The following is an 18,103-nucleotide window of genomic DNA, read 5'->3' as shown; positions in this document are numbered from 1 at the left end:
CAAACTTAGGTCTCCTACATGCAAAGCCTGTGCTCCAGCCCTTTGAGTTATCTCCTGAAGGTTTGGATGGGCTCTTTTGGGGCCACACCCTGTGGTGGTGGAGGCTCCTCATGGCAGTGCTGAAGGACCATGGAATGCTGGGACTGAAACCCAGTGCTCTGCATATGCTCCAGCCCTTTGAAGCATAACCCCAAACTTCATATCTTATTGCTCTCACTGTGAGCATGCAGTTCCATTAGGTGAAGGATACATACTGGGAGAGCAATACTGCACACAGTGTGGGGCTAGAGCAGCCAGCCTGCAGCCAGGCCTCCAGATGACAAATCTGATGCCAGGGAGGGTGGCAACAACAAGGTCTCACACTTCAAAGTGTCCTCTGTGGGCCGTGCCAAGATAGCACATGCTGTGAGGTTTGAGAGTCCAGAGTTTTGTTGTGGGCTTTTTTTGTTTAGTTTCATTTGTCATGAAACTTGGCAGTGCTCAGGGCTGACTCCTGGCTCTGTGTTAAGGGATCACTCCTAGCTCTGTGCTCAGGAATCACTCCTGGTGGGACTCCTGGGATCATATGGGGTATTGGGAATAGGACCTGGGGCAATCCCATGTAAGGAAAGTGCCCTACACACTGTACTATCTCTCTGGCCTGGAGGACCAGGTTTGATAACCCAAAATCACACAGTCTTCTTGAACACCTCCAGGTTTGGCACCAAAACAAACAGAAAGGGATGGCAAAGTGAAGTCAGCAAAGGAGCCCAAAGAGATTCTAAACAGCCCTCGTGGGGCAACTGGTTGCAGACTGAGATTAGGCAGTTTCCAGCCTGATTTCTCCCAGGAGATTGATTACCGGTCTCCAAACTGACCAAATCGTTGGGGGACCAGGTGCGGTGCAATCGCAGGTTTGCTGATGAGGCTCCTCTGGTTGGAGCCGGGGAGATGCCAGGATGGTTTCTCCAGATTTGCCCACCCACCTGCAGAGAGAGAGGAGCAGAGGCTTGAACCGCTAGCCTGGGCCACTGTGGTTACGGGATCAGGCTATCGGCATCTTCACCTGGTCCAGGGAGCTCCGGGGTCGCGACACCCTCGGGCCGCTGTCCCAGAGAAGCCAGGCAGTGCGCGGCGCCCTCCGTCCCTTCCCGGCGTCTCCCGACAGTGCTTTCTGCAGACTCCTGCGACGGGAGGATGCGCGCGGGGCAGAGAGCTTCCCGCGCGCCCCCTCCCCGCTGCCCGGCCGGCCCCCGCGTGCCGATGCGGAGCCGGATTTGCCGCGGCAGCCGAGGATTAGCGCGCTCCGGGCCGGCACGGCGGGATTAGCCCGCGTGGACTCGGCGCCCGGCCGGGGGATTACGGCGCGCGCCCCCCGACGTATATAATATTCCCGCCGCCGCGGCGGGGAGCCAGGCCGGGCATGGCGGCGGCGGGGGGCGCAGCGAGCCGCAGGGGCCCCGGGCGGCCCTGCCCCTTTTCCATCGAGCACATTCTCTCCAGTCGACCCGAGCAGAGCCCCCCGGCCCGCGCCGCGCGCCCGCCGCAGCCCGCCGGTCGCCCGAGCCCCGCGCAGCCCGGAGAGCCTGGGACGCCAGAGGCCGCGCCCTGCACCTGCTGCTGCTGCTGCGGCCCCCGCGCCGCGCCCCGCGGGCCCCCGGAGCCGGTCGCCGGGCTGGGTGAGTGTGCGCGGGGCGCGGGGGACTCCGGGGTGCGGCGCAAGGGGTGCGGAGCTCTCTCTGCCCTCGGCCGCGCCTCGCCGCCCCCACCTCACCGCGACCTCGCACCGCAGGCTCGCGTTTGCCGTGGCCGCTGAGGTTGGGACCCGCCGCGCCCTTGCGCTTGGCGCCGCCGCCAGAAGGCTCCGGGGCGCTGCCCAGCGCCGGGGGACCGGGCCCGCAGCGGCGCACGCGGCGCCACCGCACCATCTTCAGCGAGGAGCAGCTGCAGGCGCTGGAGGCGCTCTTCTTGCAAAACCAGTACCCCGACGTGGGCACGCGCGAGCGCCTGGCCGGCCGCATCCGCCTGCGCGAGGAGCGCGTGGAGGTGGGTGCCCTGCGGTCTGCCCGGCGAGCAGGACAGCGCGCGCGGGCCATCTGCCGCCTTTGTAGTGTAAAGGCCGCCCTCTGGGTCGCCGTGGGGCCCAGGGCCAGTCCCGGGCGAGGCCGAGCCGGGGTGGCACGTGCAGGAAAGTGCACGGAGTAAAGCTAGTTTTCGTTCCCTTAGTTTTAAGCACCTCACCCCGCTTTGTGCTAAATGAGTTGCACAACCGCGTTGCTGAATCGGGAAACCCAAGAGGGCACGGAAGCGGCGTATGAGGCACGGGGGGCGGTGGGAAGGGTAAAGCGCGGGGTGGCTGGGTAGGAAGGTGCTCCTGCGGAGTGGGGCCCCGCTCTGCGGCCGCCGGAGGGACAGAAGGGCGCAGGGTTCGAGTCCCGCTCTCCTGGTCCTTCGCCTCTGGAGGGCTTGGGGCGGGACCTGAGCAGTGCTTCTCCCCAGGTCTGGTTCAAGAACCGTCGGGCCAAGTGGCGACATCAGAAGCGCGCGTCCGCGTCCGCCAGGCTTCTGCACGGGGCCAAGAAGTCCCCCAAGGAGAGCTGCTGAGGGTCCTGGTCCCAGGACAGGAGGCCGACCTCCCCTAACCGTGGAGGAAGAGACAGCAGCCCTCCCAGCTCCTGGCGCCTGTGTGCCCCCTTTCCCCATGGCAGCCGGGTAGAGGGGTGGTGCCCTGGAGGGACGGAGGCTAGTGGACATAGAGCAGGTCAGCTTCTTCATCTTGCCAATGCACCCCAGGACAGGAGCCTTCTCATCATGGAGATCCCGATTTCCAGGGTGGAGATTCCTCTCCCTCAAGGGGGTTGCTGCTCAGCTACTCTCCAGGTATGCACACACAGCAACCCTCACACACACACCCAGCAGGATGGGTGCTGCCCATGCTTCTGGGGTACAGCCGCTTCCTAGTGCTGCACCTGGAGTAGGGCTGCTTAGACTTTTTCCACCTGCTGTCCCCTTTGCTCCAGGAATGCTGAATGGTGGCTATGGCGGAAGTACCTCGACACCATGATGTTGGCTATTGTGTAACTTTTTAATGGTGCTGGAGTTCACAATCCTTTTGCTGCTGCCCACGTTTCTGCCAGCCCACATTCAGCTTCAAGACCCACAGAATCATGCTAAAGGAGGTCATCCTCCGAAGCCTCCCCTCAGCCCCAGCGCCATCATCCTGAACCTTGTGCAGATGCCAAGAAATAAATGAGCTGCTAAAAGCAATTGGAAGCTAGTCCAGGGTCTGTCAGTACCTTGGCTCACCCTTAATGTGCTCCCCCCCCATACCGTCACCACCACCTGCCTCTCCTATACTTTCCAACATACTTGTTCTTAAAGAACAGCCCAAGAAGTCCTCGGAGCAATGGAGCAGAGCACTCTGCCCTCTGGAGTATGGCCTCAATCCTCGGGTCTGGACCAGTCTGGCTGTCTGTTTCATGGGGAAAGGCCTTGGCTTCCTTCCTTGAGGGATTCGGGAATGGTGTGTTCCTCCCACCAGTCCATCTCTGCCCTCTAGTGGACAAGCTGATCTTCCACTCGGGAGGGACAGCTCTGCCTTGCAGGGTCATTATCTTTGCTGTCTTCCAGGCCCCAGAATGAAGGTGTGAGAACATGACTTTGATTCTCCAAATAGGCCTGCCTGTATAGAAGGTCCAGAGTCCCTAATAGCCTGCTGGTCTGCCTTCATAGCTGTTTGCCTCCTCAGAGGTCCTGCAGGGAATGGACATCTGGAAGGAGGCACAGCCCATTCATAAGAGGTGCAGAATTGGGGTTGGACAGATAATACAGCAAGTAGGGCACTGGCCTTGCAAATGGCTGACCTGAGTTCGATCCTTAGGATCCCCATATGGTCCCTCGAGCACCACCAGGAGTAATTCCAGAGTGCACAGTCAGAAGTTACTCCTGACCATCACCAGGTGTGACCATTAACAAAGAAAAGGAGTAAAATCCAGGACTACCATTTCTGGGTCTCCCCAAAGCTGGCCTCAAAATCTATGCAGCAGGCACAGTCTCCCAGCCAGGGATACCCAAATTCTGTTGGTGCTTTCGGGACAGCAGAATCTCCCCTCCACCTCCCCTGACCCCAGGTGCACCCTTCTGGCTTCCCCAAGCTCCCTGAGTCCTGGTCTTCTCCCTGGAGCCTTCAAAGTTGGCCTGCAGAGCTGCTGTCCTGCACAGCCAGGAAATCCTAAACTCCCTGGTTTGGGGGGCCCTTGCCCACCCCTGCTGAGAGGCTTCTTGTCATTGTCGGGGAAGCCATCATCAAAGCCTCACCTTTTTTTTTTCCAGAGCCTCACCTTTGAGGGACTGGTGGCTCTGCTGCCCTCTTTATTTTTCTCCTTTCTCTCTAGCCACTGCTTCTTGGCAGGCTGAGCGGGACAGATGGTTGTGAACACAGGCGTCTTCAAGGCTGAGTCTGCTGCACTCCCTCATCTCCAGTTTCTCCCACCATTAGGCTCTGATTTCTGTCTTCCCTGCTATATTAACATCCCCATCCCAGGCTTCTCCCTTCAGCTATTTATGTGCCCTTAGATTACCTCATCATGACCCCCAGCCTGCACGCAAACTGGTCTTGCCCTTCCAGTGTAATTCACAGCCTTTATTTGGAAACAAATGATCTTTTCTGGGGTCACCTCCACACATGCTCCTGACACTTCGTGGTAGTCTTGTCCATCCTGATTCTGGGCCTTCGTTCATGCTCTGCCGCAGCACTACACTTATGCCTGTTCATCTGTGGATTTGCAACCACTTCAGATCCAGGAAAACCTCCTTGGACTGCCTCCTGGGTTAAAGTCCCCATACACAAACTCTTTCTTGCATTTGTCTGCTCTAATTGCATGCCTATTTGTGGGTGATCTGACCCAGGTCAGCCTTCTCCATCTGATAGCAGGAGGGGAGATACCACCAGGGACTCCCCAGGTAATGAAAGACTACACATACAAAGACTTTGGGGTTTAACATATTTGTTTAAATGTAATTCACAGCCTTTATTTGGAAACAAATGATACTTTGTAAGGAGAAAATGCTTAGGCAATTAATCCCCTCAGTGACAATCCTTTCTGGGAAGCACATTCTGGCATTCAAGGACCCAGTAATTTTTTGCGATTTTTATACATTTTAATTTCATAAAGTAGTTCATAATGGTTCATTACAGATAATATTCAAACACCCACCCAACCAGCAAACATCCTCCCACCACAATAAGAGGGACGTGTGTAAAGGTTGTTGATTTCATTCTGGGGCTCTTTAAGCCTGTATATGAGAGAATACAAGCAAGAATGTTAAAACCGAACACATGAGTGCTGCTTCAGGTACATCAGTGGGCTAGAGTACAAGAGGTCACTCCAGGAAAAACTGTGTCAGCACTCTTCCAGGAGCTTTGTTTTATAGTCTCTGGATCTTGGCCATTGATGAAGGGGGTAGTTTGTGGGTGTGACTGCCAAGCTACTAGAAAATGAGGGATCTGGATGGAGGAGGCCCAGTCCCAATTGGAGCAGGCTGGGAGATCTGTCACGGGTTCCCGCATACCTTAGTTCCTCTGTTGGCTCCCTCATGGGTGAGACTCATCTGAGCGTGTAGAGAGTGGCCTTAAGCATGGCTGCAGCTGGGTTCTAGAGGTTTTTGGCTGCTAGGGCTCTGATTGGGGCAGAGAGGGAAACTCAACTTGCCCCCCTCCAAAGGGGCCTTGGTGAAGACAGCCTGGCGCGGGTGCAGAAGGTTCTGCAGGACCCAGTAATTTTTTTTTTGCTTTTTGGGTCACACCCGGCGATGCACAGGGGTTACTCCTGGTTCTACACTCAGGAATTACTCCTGGCAGTGCTCAGGGGACTATATGGGATGCTGGGATTCGAACCCGGGTTGGCCGCGTGCAAGGCAAACGCCCTACCCGCTGTGCTATCGCTCCAGCCCCCAGGACCCAGTAATTTTTAACCAGACTTTTCTCATTGAACTATGGTATTTTATTTTATAACTATCAAAAAAGAATTACCACGGGGTTGTATAAAGCTTGAGTAAACAACTTGAAAATGCCTATACAGAAAATTCTGTGCTTTAAAACACGAATTCAGGGGCTGGAGCAATAGCACAGCGGGTAGGGCGTTTGCCTTGCACGTGGCCGACCCAGGTTCCCAGCATTTCATATTCCCAGCATTTCATATGGTCCCCTGAGCACCTCCAGGAGTGATTCCTGAGTGCAGAGCCAGGAGAAACCCCTGAGCATCGCAGGGTATGACAAAAAAACAAACAAACACTAATTCAGAAAATTTTGTGAAGGATGGGTTCTTGTTGGCAATATGGACACATACAGCGATTATTTCCAAAAAAAAGGAATTCTAAGACTTTTCCATTCTTAAGTGATGGAAGGTTTCACAATTAGTATTAACGACACTCCCACCACCAGCACCACATCGCCCCCTGGCGTTCATAACTTCAAGTGTGCATGCTCTGCGCAAGGCAAAGACTACAAACTCCCTGAAAGGGGCGGGATTTGTTGACGTCATCACGAAGCGCGGTCTGACCTCAGGAACGCACGGCTTCCCTATTGGTAGGTTGCTCTAGGCGCCTGCGCAGTCCTGCTTCCCCGCCTCCCCACCCCTCTCCGACCCTGTGACGTGTTTGCGCCGTCGACGCGGTTCTGGTATAGTGATGGAGACGCCCGGCGCTTCGGCCCGGGCGTTGTTGCTTTCCGCCGCGTCTGGGCCGCGGAGGAAGCGTGCGGCTGAGGAGGCTGGGGCTACGACGGGCAAACAGCGCATTCTAGACGAGGAAGAATACATCGAGGTAAGACCTGGGTGCACCGCGCCAGTCACTACTGGCCCCCGCCGCTACCGCCTCTCGGTTCAGCGCCCTCGTCCTGGGTGGTGGCGGTCCCGTTATCGCGCGGGGTTTCTGCTCCTGTAGTGGGCACAGTCGGAGAGCCAGACAAGCCCCGTGGTGACGGAAATGTCCTTGATGGAGGAAGCCCTCGCCAGGAAGAGAAGGGGCAGATGTGTTTGTGTTGGGACTCAGGAAAGCGAGATAGGGAACAATGAGTAGGTTCGACCGACTGGAAGAATGGGGAGGTAGGGAGAACTCTCTAGAAAGTGACATCCGGCAGTCCAAAAGCGGCAGCATCATTGGGTAAGCGGGCAGGCATCCGAGGTCCCTTGTAGTAGATCTCTATTCACTGGCAAGAAAGAGTTGGCAGGGAAATTAGAGGAACGCCTCTGGGACATACAGGCAGATGCTGCATTGTGGACAGCTGATGTACTCCATGCTCCGCTCAGCAGCGAGGTCCGTCCAGCGGGAGCTGCAGACTTGGGAATCTAAAATAGTGCTGGTGGTGAGCGGAGACCGAATCACCCTAGAAATGGGTTCGGGCATAGGTGGACTGAAAATGTCAACGTCAGTGTTGGTCCTGTGCGTATGCTGGCGGAGTCAGCAAAGGACAATGACCTGTTACTGAGAAGTTTCCTGGGAGTCAGGAGGGTTGTAGTCATGAGCCCTGTTGCAGCAAGGCCGCTGGGATTCCTTGTAGGAAAGTGCTGCTAGCAGGGCTGGAGCGATAGCACAGCAGGTAGGGCGTTTGCCTTGCACGCGGCTGATCCAGGTTCGATTCCCAGCATCCCATATGGTCCCCCGAGCACCGTCAGGAGTAATTCCTGAGTGCATGAGCCAGGAGTAACCCCTGTGCATCGTTGGGTGTGACCCAAAACGCAAAATAAAAGAAAAAAAGAAAGAAAGTGCTGCTAGCAAGGAATGTCGTTTGGGGAGGTGGTCAGCAAGCATCTTAGTAGGTGCATCAGTAGCAGTAGATGTCAACTCTTCAGGTGGCACCTCCGTCTGCTCTGTTCTGCAGGGCCTCCAGACTGTTATCCAGAGGGACTTCTTTCCTGATGTGGAGAAGCTTCAGGCACAGAAGGAGTACCTGGAGGCTGAGGAGAATGGAGACTTGGAGCGGATGCGCCAGATCGCCATCAAATTTGGCTCTGCGCTGGGCAAGATGTCCCGAGAGCCCCCTCCTCCTTGTAAGAGAATTCTCCCCAACTTCTTCCCCCAGGTTGCAGGGAGAGTGAGCACCTGCTAAGCTGCTGTCTTAGGCTCACACTCATTTTCATCCCCTCTTCTACCTCCAGACGTGACTCCAGCCACATTCGAAACCCCTGAGGTGCACACGGGCCCCGGAGTGGTGGGTGCCAAGTCCCGGCCCCGAGGGCGAGGTCTGGAGGATGGTGACGGTAAGGGCCCACTTTCTGTAAAAGGTTAGATTGCCTGCGAGTCCTCTCTGTGAGATCCTAGAGCAGTGGTCCAGAGCAGGTAATCTCCTAGTCTGATTGGTAGTCTGTGGGGTCAGAGCAGCCTGGTGTAGGAAGTGAGAGATCTGGGTCTGGCTTCTCAAGGTGGGGTGATTCTCTGAGCCCTCCCATGGAACAGTAGTGTTGCTGGCTGTCTCCGGACTGTTCACTGCCAATCTCCATCCAGAGTTTCCTGGGCCTCAGTGGGTCCTCCTGTCCTGGTCTCCGCCCTGAGATGGCTCAGGTCTTTATCCCGGTGTCTTCTGAGTTGGCCCCTTTCCCTAGATAACTATGCAGCTCATGCCTCTTCCTTCATGTCTGCTCAGTCATCACCTGGTTAAGGGACCCTCTCCATGCCTCCCAGGGTAAAGTCCCAGCACCTCCAGGACCCTGTCCCCTCCTGCCTAGCTTGGTTTGTTCGCTACAGGACAGATTTCACAGAATCATTTCTGCTTGCAGTTGTCTCAGGCTGAGTGCTGGTTCTTTTTTCGTTTGTTTTTTGGGTCATACCTAGTGATAATCAGGGGTTACTCCTGACTCTGCACTCAGGGATCACTCTTGGTGATGTTCAGGGGACCTAAAGGGCCGCTGGGGGTTGAACCTGGGTCGGCTGCAGACAAGGGAAGTGCCCTCCCCACTGTGCTATTGCTCCAAACCTTTGAGTGCAGGTTCTTTTTCTCGTTCCCATCAGTGACCTTTTCTAGAGCAGCACATGACGTGTTGTGGGTCTTCCGCAAACATGTGGAGAGTTGAATAACATTGTCTTCAGCACATTGGGGAGGAGTCCCTGGTAACCTTTTACAGGGGTGGTTCCAGGAGAAACCTTGAGTCATGAGTCTTGTCATGTATGAGTGTGCCACGTTCCACAACATTTCCTCACAGTCAGGACTTATGTCAGCGTACGGACAGATGGACAGTGTGCTCTTCTCTGTTCCATTCTGGTCTGCTGCATGCTGTTGTGCTCCCACGAATGTGACGTGTTCTGTTTCAAAACTTTCCTCCAAACGGCCATGTCTGTGAAGTTTGGTTCTCTATTGCAGTGAATCCTGAGGCAGCATTCAGGTTGTTTTCTTGAAATATGCCCTCCCTTCCCTGTAATCAGAAAATGCCTTTGTATAACCTTAGGACTAGAGAAATTGTCCGGAGTTAAGGCAGTTTGCTTAGCATCTGCCTGTGGCCATAACACAAATTCAAACCCCAGCATCTCACACAGTCCGAGGAGTACTGCCAGGTGTGGCCCCAGAGCACTAAAAACAAAACAGATGAGTAGCATAAGTGGTAGGTAGCTGCTTACAGTCATAGTCACAGGTTAGAGACCCAGTTTGGGAGGGATCTCTCTAGCAGTCTTGTTTTTTTTGGGTTGGTTTTGTTTGTTTTGCAGCAGTCATATCCTGCAGTATTCAGGATTACTCCTGACTTTGTGCTCAGGAATTGTTCCTGGCAATGCTTGAGGGACCATATGGGATGCTGGGTCCACTGTGTGCAAGGCAAGCAAGCACCCTGCCCGCTGAGCTGTCCCTTTAGCCGTGTCTTGCGCTATCTCGTGGCAATGGAATGAGGCATGATGCCTCATCTTTCCCACTCCTCCGACGCTAGGACTTGAACTTTGCACGGAGGAGTGGGTAGCATGTGTGGAGACTTGCTGGGGGGACACAGAGGGCTTGTCTTAGTGTCCTTGATGAGTGCCTGTGATGGCACCGCCTCCCTAGGTGCTGCTTTCAGCTCTAGCTGGGACAGCGGCTCTGCCAGCGGGTCAGGAAGGGAAGCCCAGGTGTGGAGACCATATAGGAGAGCCTCTTGGACAGCACTATTCAGGTGGGGGAGCCACGCTGTGGTCACCCCTCTTTTGGTCTGAATCTGGCCCCACACATCCCTCAGCTTCTCTGGGCAGCGGGGATGGTTGGTTCTGTCCAGGTGGGTGTTGTGTGCCAGTGTGGGCTCTCAGGACATGCCCAGGAGAAGGATGTGGGCATCCTGCTGGTTGGGACCTGCCGCCTCCAAGGAGGTATGGACTCAGGTCCTGGTCTGTGTCGCCCCTTGAGCAGGAGAGACGGCTGAGGAGGAGGAGGAGGAGAAGGAGCCTCTGCCCAGCCTCGATGTCTTCCTGAGCCGTTACACGAGCGAGGACAATGCCTCCTTCCAGGAGATCATGGAGGTGGCCAAGGAGAAGAGCCGGGCACGCCACGCCTGGCTCTACCAGGCTGAGGAAGAGTTTGAGAAGGTGGGGTGTGGTGATGGGGGCTCTGGCTGTTGGTGGGGGGTGGCCCACTCTGGGGGGTGCCTGGGTTTCTCTGACCCTCTCTCTCCCCTCTGTGACACAGAGGCAAGAAGACAACCTTGCCCTCCCGTCAGCAGAGCACCAGGCCATTGAGAGCAGCCAGGCGGGTGTGGAGACCTGGAAGTACAAGGCCAAGAACTCCCTCATGTACTATCCAGAGGGTGAGTGGGCTGGAGGCAGGAACCCTGGGGGTGTGTGGGGGGGTGTTTGTTTCTTTCTAGCCAGAAACTCAGGCTCTGGGTCTGTTCGGGTGGGCTGGATCTATGTGTGCAGTCAGGAAGAAGTGGAGCCCTTCTGGCTATCCCCCCTCCCCCAGTTCTGTCGTGCCTGCATTTGGTCCTGCATTTCCCTTCCGTCCCACCCCAGTACCCACTGCTATCTCTGCATGGTTGCGCAGGTGTTCCTGATGAAGAGCAGCTGTTCAAGAAGCCCCGACAAGTGGTGCATAAAAATACCCGCTTCCTCAGGGACCCCTTTAGCCAAGCCCTGAGCAGGTCGCAGCTGCAGCAGGCTGCTGCCCTCAATGCACAGGTGAGTAGTGGGAGTGGCAGGGGCAGGCTGAGTACAGGGAGTCTTGGCTGTTTGAGAGTTGGCTCTTTTATTTTTGCTTTGCTTTGCTCAGGGCTTTTTCCTGACTCTGTGTTCAGGGTTCGGTCCCATTGGATGCCCCTCTTCATTAGGGCCTGTGGGGACTGCCAGTGTCCTAAGTCTTAGTCCATGTGGATCTCGTAGGTACTTTCTCAGTTGGACACATCCTGGGGGCTCAGATCTATACCATCAGCACCTTTGGGGCTGGGAGTGTGGCTCAGTGGAAGGGCATAGGCTTCACAGCTTGAAACCTGGGCTGCACTCCAGCACTATCCTTTCCCCTCCACCCCACCCCAGCCTTGCCATTCCCACACCCGTGCAGTGGTGAGGGGGTTGCTGTGGTAGGGCAGAGGCTGAGAGTCGGGGAGCAGGAGGATGGTTTTGTATAGCAGTAGCCTACACTCAGGGGTAGTGGAATGGGAGCAGCTGGGCACAGGCTTCCAGGTCAGTTTTTCCCATTCAAGAACCTAAGGTCAGGAGCATCCAAAAGTAGCCCATGTGGGCCCCAAGCTGAGTGCCTCTGCACTGCCCTGAATGGCAGGGAACCTTCCCCGGATGGCAGGAAATGCTTCTCTGACTTGCAGGCTTGTTCTGACAGGTGCTTTGGGCTATGCGCGGGTGAGATCCCTGCTCTTCCCCTGTGGGCTGTTTCCCCACCCTGGGACCCCAGCTCTTTCCACAGGGAAGTGGGGTGTGTGTGTGTGTGTGTGTGTGTGTGTGTGTGTGTGTGTGTGTGTGTGTGTGTGTGTGTGTGTGTGTGTGTGTGTGTGTGTGTGTGTGTGTTCTTTCCACAGGGAAGTGGGGTGTGTGTGTGTGTGTGTGTGTGTGTGTGTGTGTGTGTGTGTGTGTGTGTGTGTGTGTGTGTGTGTGTGTGAGCATGAGTGCGTGAGTACACCTAGCTGTCAGCCGGAGAGCACACTCCTCCCCCACACTAACCTCTCTCTGCTTGTTCCAGCACAAACAAGGCAAGGTGGGTCCTGATGGCAAGGAGCTGATCCCTCAGGAATCCCCCCGAGTGGGTGGATTTGGATTTGTTGCCACCCCTTCTCCAGCTCCTGGTGAGAAACAGACCCTCTGCAGTCAGCACCACCCATCCCCCCAACGGGGCTGTGTCTCGGCCCTGCCACTGCTGACACTTCCCCAGTGCTCTTTCCTGTGCATGGGACTCTGGGACTTGCACTCCCAGCTGAGCAGAGGACAGCGGCTCCAGCCTCTGTGCAGCTGGGCTCCAGCAGACCCGACCTGATGTGTGGGGTCTGCTCTCTGCAGTGTGGTGGTTTCCAGGGCTCACCCTAAGCCTAGCAGGATAGACAAACCAGGGGTGCTGGGCTCCTGCTGGACAGACTGGCCACCGTGAGAGCTGAAGGATGGAGCAGGGGGCCGCGGGGTAATGGTAATAAGGGCACTGGGGCTTAGAGGGCTGCCAGGTGGGAGATGCACCAGACTCAGCCAGTTTGCAGGGGCACAGGCACCTGGCGCCTTGAGGGGCTAGTCCTGAGGGGTACTCGGGCAGTGTGTCCCCCTCCAGGTGGGCTAGATGTCCTGTCAGTCTTAGGCTTGCTTCTGTTCTGGCCCCGCACTGCCAGAAGGGGGTCTGGACCCAGCCTTGCCACTCTTCATAGATTGGGGTGTGAGATGTGGGTGCTCATGGGGTTCTTCTCCTTTCGCATACTGGCAGCAGCCACACTCTGGGGTGCTGGTTGCTGTGACACAGGCCAGGGCATATGGAGGCACCTTGAATTTGCCTAGTGTCCTGGGCAGTGTGGGAGGCCTGGGGCCCCTGAGGTGAGGTGTGCTCAGTGGGGCTCCAGCCTAGCCCTCAGAGGAGCCATCTGCCCCAGACTGAGTGCCCTGAGCTGCAGTGCTCTGCGCCTGCTGGTTTCTTGAGTGAGGAGAGCGGGACAGTGGCCTGCCTTGGTGTTTGTTAGCTGGGCCTCTCGACATGACTGAGGAGGGCTCTCTCTCTGCAGGGGTCAGCGAGTCCCCACTGATGACCTGGGGTGAGGTGGAGAACACCCCCTTGAGAGTGGAAGGGTCGGACACGCCCTACGTGGACAGGACACCAGGACCGGCCTTCAAGGTGGGTTGAGGTGACGGTACACAGTAGGCTAGAGGGAGGCACAGCCAGAGCCTTTCGGGGTCCCTGGCAGGAGAGCTGCAGGCACAGCGTGTGCTGGGACCCAGGCAGGACAACAGGCGGGGGTGGGGGGTACAGCCAGGAACACTTGAGAGCGGCATGCAGGCTACTAAAGCAAGTGCCAGGGCCCCCTCGGCCTGGCTGTGGGTGTGGAGGGGGCTGTGTATTCTGTTGGCAGAGCAGGGCTTGGGGACCCCCAGGGACAGCTCCGCCCAGCCTCTTTGTAGGCATGGTCGGGCAGGCCGGGCAGCTGGGTGGCAGGTGCTCTCCAGAGGTGGTGTGACCTGTGGGCAGCTGGGGCCCCACTGTAGGCTATAGTTTGTTGGCGAGACTGAAGTTTATAGAAGAGTGAGGTCCCTCTGAGTGGGGGGCATAGAGCTTCTGTGTTGGGGTACAGCCCCAGCATGCAGGTTGGGGGCTCTGAGGGACTCTCAGGGCAGGCAGAGGTGGACACCCCAACAGAGAGGGGACTGCTGGCCAAGTCACGACCACCTACGCCTGCTGCCTTATAGATCCTAGAGCCGGGACGCAGGGAGCGGCTGGGGTTGAAGATGGCCAACGAGGCTGCTGCCAAGAACCGGGCTAAGAAGCAGGAGGCTCTTCGGAGAGTGACGGAGAACCTGGCCAGGTGAGGGGCAGCCTGGCCTCAATCAGGAGTTTCTCCCCCCTCCCTCCCACTCACCAGTCTGCAGGGCAGATTCTGGGCCAGACCCAGGGTTCAAGTGCGTTGGGCCTGGCGCATGTCCCATGTGAGGACACAGGGCCTCTCTGTGTTCCATCTCCCTCTTCTGTTGGCCTCATCCTTCGGAGGCTTGTTGTGTGCCCCTTGTGCTGTCAGCAGCTCTGGCGTCCCTGGGAACACTGTTCCTCACTCCCCACTGGAGACAGTGGACAACTCCATCACTCGCCCTCATGGTTGGGCTTGCTGCTGTGGGCTCGAGCTCTGTAGGGTCCTGAGCCCTGAAGAGCCGCCGTCTCCTCTCCTTCTTCCCTGGTCTAACCTAATCCTGCATTTCTTACCAGCCTCACCCCCAAAGGCCTGAGCCCAGCTATGTCCCCAGCTCTGCAGCGCCTCGTGAGCAGGACAGCCAGCAAGTACACAGACCGGGCCCTGCGGGCCAGCTACACCCCGTCTCCAGCTCGCTCCACCCACCTCAAAACCCCAGCCAGTGGGCCCCAGACACCCACAAGCACACCCGCTCCTGGCTCGGCTGCTCGGACCCCGCTCAGCCAGGACCCGGCCTCTATAACGGACAATTTGCTTCAGCTCCCGGCACGGCGCAAAGCCTCGGACTTCTTCTAGGCCCCAGCCCAGGCCCGGTGAATGGAATTGGCGTGGAGCCTGCGGGGCGGGCAGCCACCCAGCAGGGGACTCTGGCCTTCAGGGGACCCAGGCCCAGTCCCAAAGCATTGACTCTCACAAGAGCTCTAGAAAGGTGCTGTGCCGCGGGCTGGCACCCGACACACCAGGCCTCGGGCGCCTCGCTGGGCCTTGCAGAGACTTTCCTGTGAGTCCCTCATTAAAGGCCACCTGGGGCAATCTGGTGGGGCTGTCCCTCTCTCCTGCTGCCCGTTGGGCGGTGCCTCAGGGTCAGGAGAGCCGGGCCAGGGGAGGCTGCTGGGTGGGGGACTCTTCCTGTAGCCTTAGTCATGGGGGCACCCCTAGGACCCAGAACTCAGGTCTGAGCTGGAGGCACGGCACCTCTGTGTCCGAGCCTCCACTTCTCACCCCCCTTTCTGCTCTGGTGGCTCAGGCTGCAGCTCCACACACCAGCCTGGACTGCAGGTCTCTGGGTGGCAGGGCCGCTGGGCCCCACCTGCCCTTCCCCTGGCCGCACCATTGCTCCAGGCCCTGCTGCCCACTGCAGTGGGGAGTGCTGTGTCGGCCCGCCCCTCGCTCGCCTCTGCCCCGGTGCCCCCAGGGCCATCCTGCCTTATGCTGCTAAGTCACTCCCCCTCCCATGTAACTTCCACCAGCAGGTGCCCCCACATGACAGCTCTCTGAACACCGTGTCAAAAGCTGTTGCCTGCACCAAACAACCAGCCAGCACTTGTCTGGGCTGAGAACCTGGTGCCCATCTGTAGGAGGCTCTGGGCCAGCTGATTCACAGATAAGGGCCCCATCCTTGGGGTGCTGCTGGCTCCCTCAAAGGTCTCCAGACCTTGGTGGGTCGTGCTGTGTCCCGCCAAAACTTGTACTCACTGCCCAGCCCTCTTGGAAGCTCAGTCCTCACAGCTGGGAGCAGCCTGGCCAGAACGTGGCCCTTTCCTGATTGGGTCTAAGGGCCTGCATTCTTACCCCGCACCTGCCACCTGCCTGGGTCCCATGGCCTATGTTTCTGCCAGCTTCTGGGTTGGCAGGTGAACATGGACCCAGGGATGAACTGCCCAGTCAGGAGAGGCCACTTTTGAGTTGCTTTTCTCTGGTAGAGAAAGGTGGGCCTGGCGCCAAGGGAATTCCTCACGAAGTGGGGAGCAGGGTTGGCAAGGGTATGAATAAGGTGCAGAGGGAGTGATGCCTGGGTCAAGCCTCCTAAGGCCCAGTACTTGCCACTGACTGGTGAGAGTCAGGGGCAATGTGTTCCCCAGTGAACACATTGATCAGAAGGTGGGAGGCGGCAGGTTTGCTGTCCAGAGAGAAAGGAAGGGCTGGGTTGGTGCAGCCTCAGGGAGGAGGGAGGCAGAAGGCACAGGTACCAGTTGTGGAAATGGAGGGCAAAGAGGATCATAGAAGGGGCCGTCTGCTGAGTGGGAGGGCCAGGGAGAGGCACCGCCCTGGAGGCACCGCCCTGGTGGGCCCGGGGTGCTGGGTCTGGGGCAGGTCTAGAGGCGGGGGCCCTCAGCCATGGTCCTCCGTTGCCCACCAGACCTCACTGTGAATCAGCCTAGGCTGGGGCCCCACGCCGCAGGGAGGGCAGATGGCTGAGTCCTAGAGAAAAAGACTCCGCGGGGGGTACTCTCGATGCTTGTATTCACTTTGTGGTTTATTTGGTGGTCAGTAATGATCGTCTTTGCTACGAAGTGGAAGAAAGCTAATAGAACGTAATCAAAATAGCGGTTTAATGACGGATTTTACTTGTTCCTTGCACCTGTGCCTTCTTCAGCTCCTATTTGCCTACTTAGTTTATGTGGGTGCAGCAGTGCGCTGCGCCCAGGGCCCTTGGCACACTAGGTGCTCGCTTTCCCCGCCTCAGCTCCAGGGTTGTGATGATGGTCTTTGGTTCTGGAGGTCTCGGCCAGCCGGTCCTCCATCCTGTCATCATTCTCGGGCATCACCAGCAGCCGGTGCTGGGTTTTGGCCCCCAGCTTGTGGTCAGGTCGGTGCTCAGGCCGGTGCTCGGGCCGGTGCTCGGGCCTGGCACCTGGCCGGGCATCCAGTTTGCACTCAGCCCGGTACTTGCCTTCTCCCTCCCTCTTAAAGGAGGAGGAAGACATAGCTTTGGGCTTCGGAAGCTGCAGCCACGAGTGACTGAGGATCTCATCAATGTGCAGCCGCCGGTTGACATCAGGCTGCAGGATGCGATAGATGAGATCCTTGCACTCGCCCGTCAGGTTCTTGGAGCGGGGGAAGTCCACGCGGTGCTCCTTCTGGATGCGCAGCATCTTCTTGATGTCAGAGTCGTCATAGGGCATGGAGCCACAGACCATGATGTAGAGAATCACACCCAGGCTCCAGATGTCGTACACCTTGGGCTGGTAGGGGATGCCCTGCAGCACCTCGGGAGCTGCGTAGGCCGCCGACCCACAGAAGGTCTTGCTGAGGATGATGCGCCCAGTGCCGTCCCGCAGGCAGCGCTTGGAGAAGCCGAAGTCGGACAGCTTGATGTTGAAGTCCTTGTCAAGGAGAAGGTTCTCGCACTTGAGGTCTCGGTGGACGACATCCAGGTCGTGGCAGTACTTGACGGCCGAGGAGAGCTGGCGGAACATCTTGCGAGCGACATCCTCGTGCAGAGCCCCTCGGCACTTGATGAACTCAAGGAGGTCACCCTGGACGCCAAGCTCCATGACGATGTAGATGCGTCCATCGGACGTCTCGAAGATCTCGTAGGTCTTGATGATGGAGCGGTGGTTCACTGTGGCCAGGATGTCCATCTCCCGAGGAAGGAATCTCTCCACAAAGTCGGTGGGTGTTTTCTTGCGGTCGATGATCTTGACGGCTACGTTAAACTTGAGGCGCTCGGAGTAGGCAGATTTGACTTTTGCATAGGAGCCCTTGCCAAGATTGATGCCCACGATGTAACCCTTCTTCCTTAAGACCGCGGCATCGTCCATGGTGCCAGGAGCGGCCGGTGCCGCCGCCTTCTACATCCCCTCCCCACAGGTGCCAGTGGGCATCGTACTCATGTGCACTGTAGGGAGCAGTGTGCTTGGCTGGGCCTGGGCTCAGAGGGGTGGAACGCTCAGCATTGTCCCTGCGTGACTTCAGCATGTGAAGTCATAAAGCCGGGCTGCTGGGAGTGGGGACTGGGCTGGGGGGACGGCCCTAGAACCCTGGGAACCAGGCTGGCCTGGCAGGAGTGCCTGCACCCCCTCCACAGGAAGGAAGCAGCCCCAGGACTCTGGTACCTTCCCCCTCCCCCACCCCTGCTTCTGCTAACAGTGATTTCACCATCTCAGGGCAAGCCCGGGGTGGTAGGGGGTCTGCCCAGCCCCCAGCTCCCATCACTGTTTCCCAGGCTCATTTCCTGACAGTGAGGACTGGCCCTGCATTGGTCATGGTTCCAGGAGGTCCAGTCCTGCAGCTCCTTGAGGCATGATGACACCCCCACTCTAGGGCTTGTGTGTGCCCTTGGACCTTATGGGGCC

At 57.6% G+C, this 18,103-nt stretch overlaps 3 protein-coding genes across 4 annotated transcripts; 2 read left to right on the top strand and 1 right to left on the bottom strand.

Moving 5' to 3' along the window:
- Window positions 1-1,351: 1,351 nt before the first annotated feature.
- Window positions 1,352-3,294, top strand: GSC2 (goosecoid homeobox 2). 2 transcript variants are annotated; one of them, XR_008627075.1, is made up of 4 exons: window positions 1,352-1,658; window positions 1,772-2,025; window positions 2,479-2,859; window positions 3,000-3,040. XR_008627075.1 is itself a non-coding variant. In XM_055119576.1 (3 exons), the coding sequence occupies exons 1-3, from the start codon at window positions 1,403-1,405 to the stop codon at window positions 2,581-2,583; spliced, it is 615 nt and encodes a 204-aa protein (XP_054975551.1). In that variant the 5' UTR covers window positions 1,352-1,402; the 3' UTR covers window positions 2,584-3,294. The 2 variants fall into 2 exon arrangements, 1 of the variants encoding a protein (XP_054975551.1); XM_055119576.1 differs by having other exon boundaries at window positions 2,479-3,294.
- A 3,342-nt stretch (window positions 3,295-6,636) lies between these two features.
- Window positions 6,637-14,842, top strand: ESS2 (ess-2 splicing factor homolog). Its single transcript, XM_055118902.1, has 10 exons — window positions 6,637-6,801; window positions 7,859-8,027; window positions 8,136-8,237; window positions 10,340-10,515; window positions 10,616-10,733; window positions 10,970-11,103; window positions 12,116-12,218; window positions 13,131-13,240; window positions 13,810-13,925; window positions 14,321-14,842. The coding sequence occupies exons 1-10, from the start codon at window positions 6,667-6,669 to the stop codon at window positions 14,598-14,600; spliced, it is 1,443 nt and encodes a 480-aa protein (XP_054974877.1). The 5' UTR covers window positions 6,637-6,666; the 3' UTR covers window positions 14,601-14,842.
- Window positions 14,843-14,998: 156 nt separating this feature from the next.
- Window positions 14,999-17,959, bottom strand: TSSK2 (testis specific serine kinase 2). Its single transcript, XM_004607468.2, has one exon. It carries the CDS (start codon window positions 17,567-17,569, stop codon window positions 16,466-16,468), a length of 1,104 nt encoding a protein of 367 aa, XP_004607525.1. The 5' UTR covers window positions 17,570-17,959; the 3' UTR covers window positions 14,999-16,465.
- Window positions 17,960-18,103: the final 144 nt, after the last annotated feature.

Source organism: Sorex araneus, chromosome 11, assembly GCF_027595985.1.
Source record: "Sorex araneus isolate mSorAra2 chromosome 11, mSorAra2.pri, whole genome shotgun sequence".
Taxonomy (NCBI): domain Eukaryota; kingdom Metazoa; phylum Chordata; class Mammalia; order Eulipotyphla; family Soricidae; genus Sorex; species Sorex araneus.
This window is presented reverse-complemented; position numbering and strand designations above follow the sequence as displayed.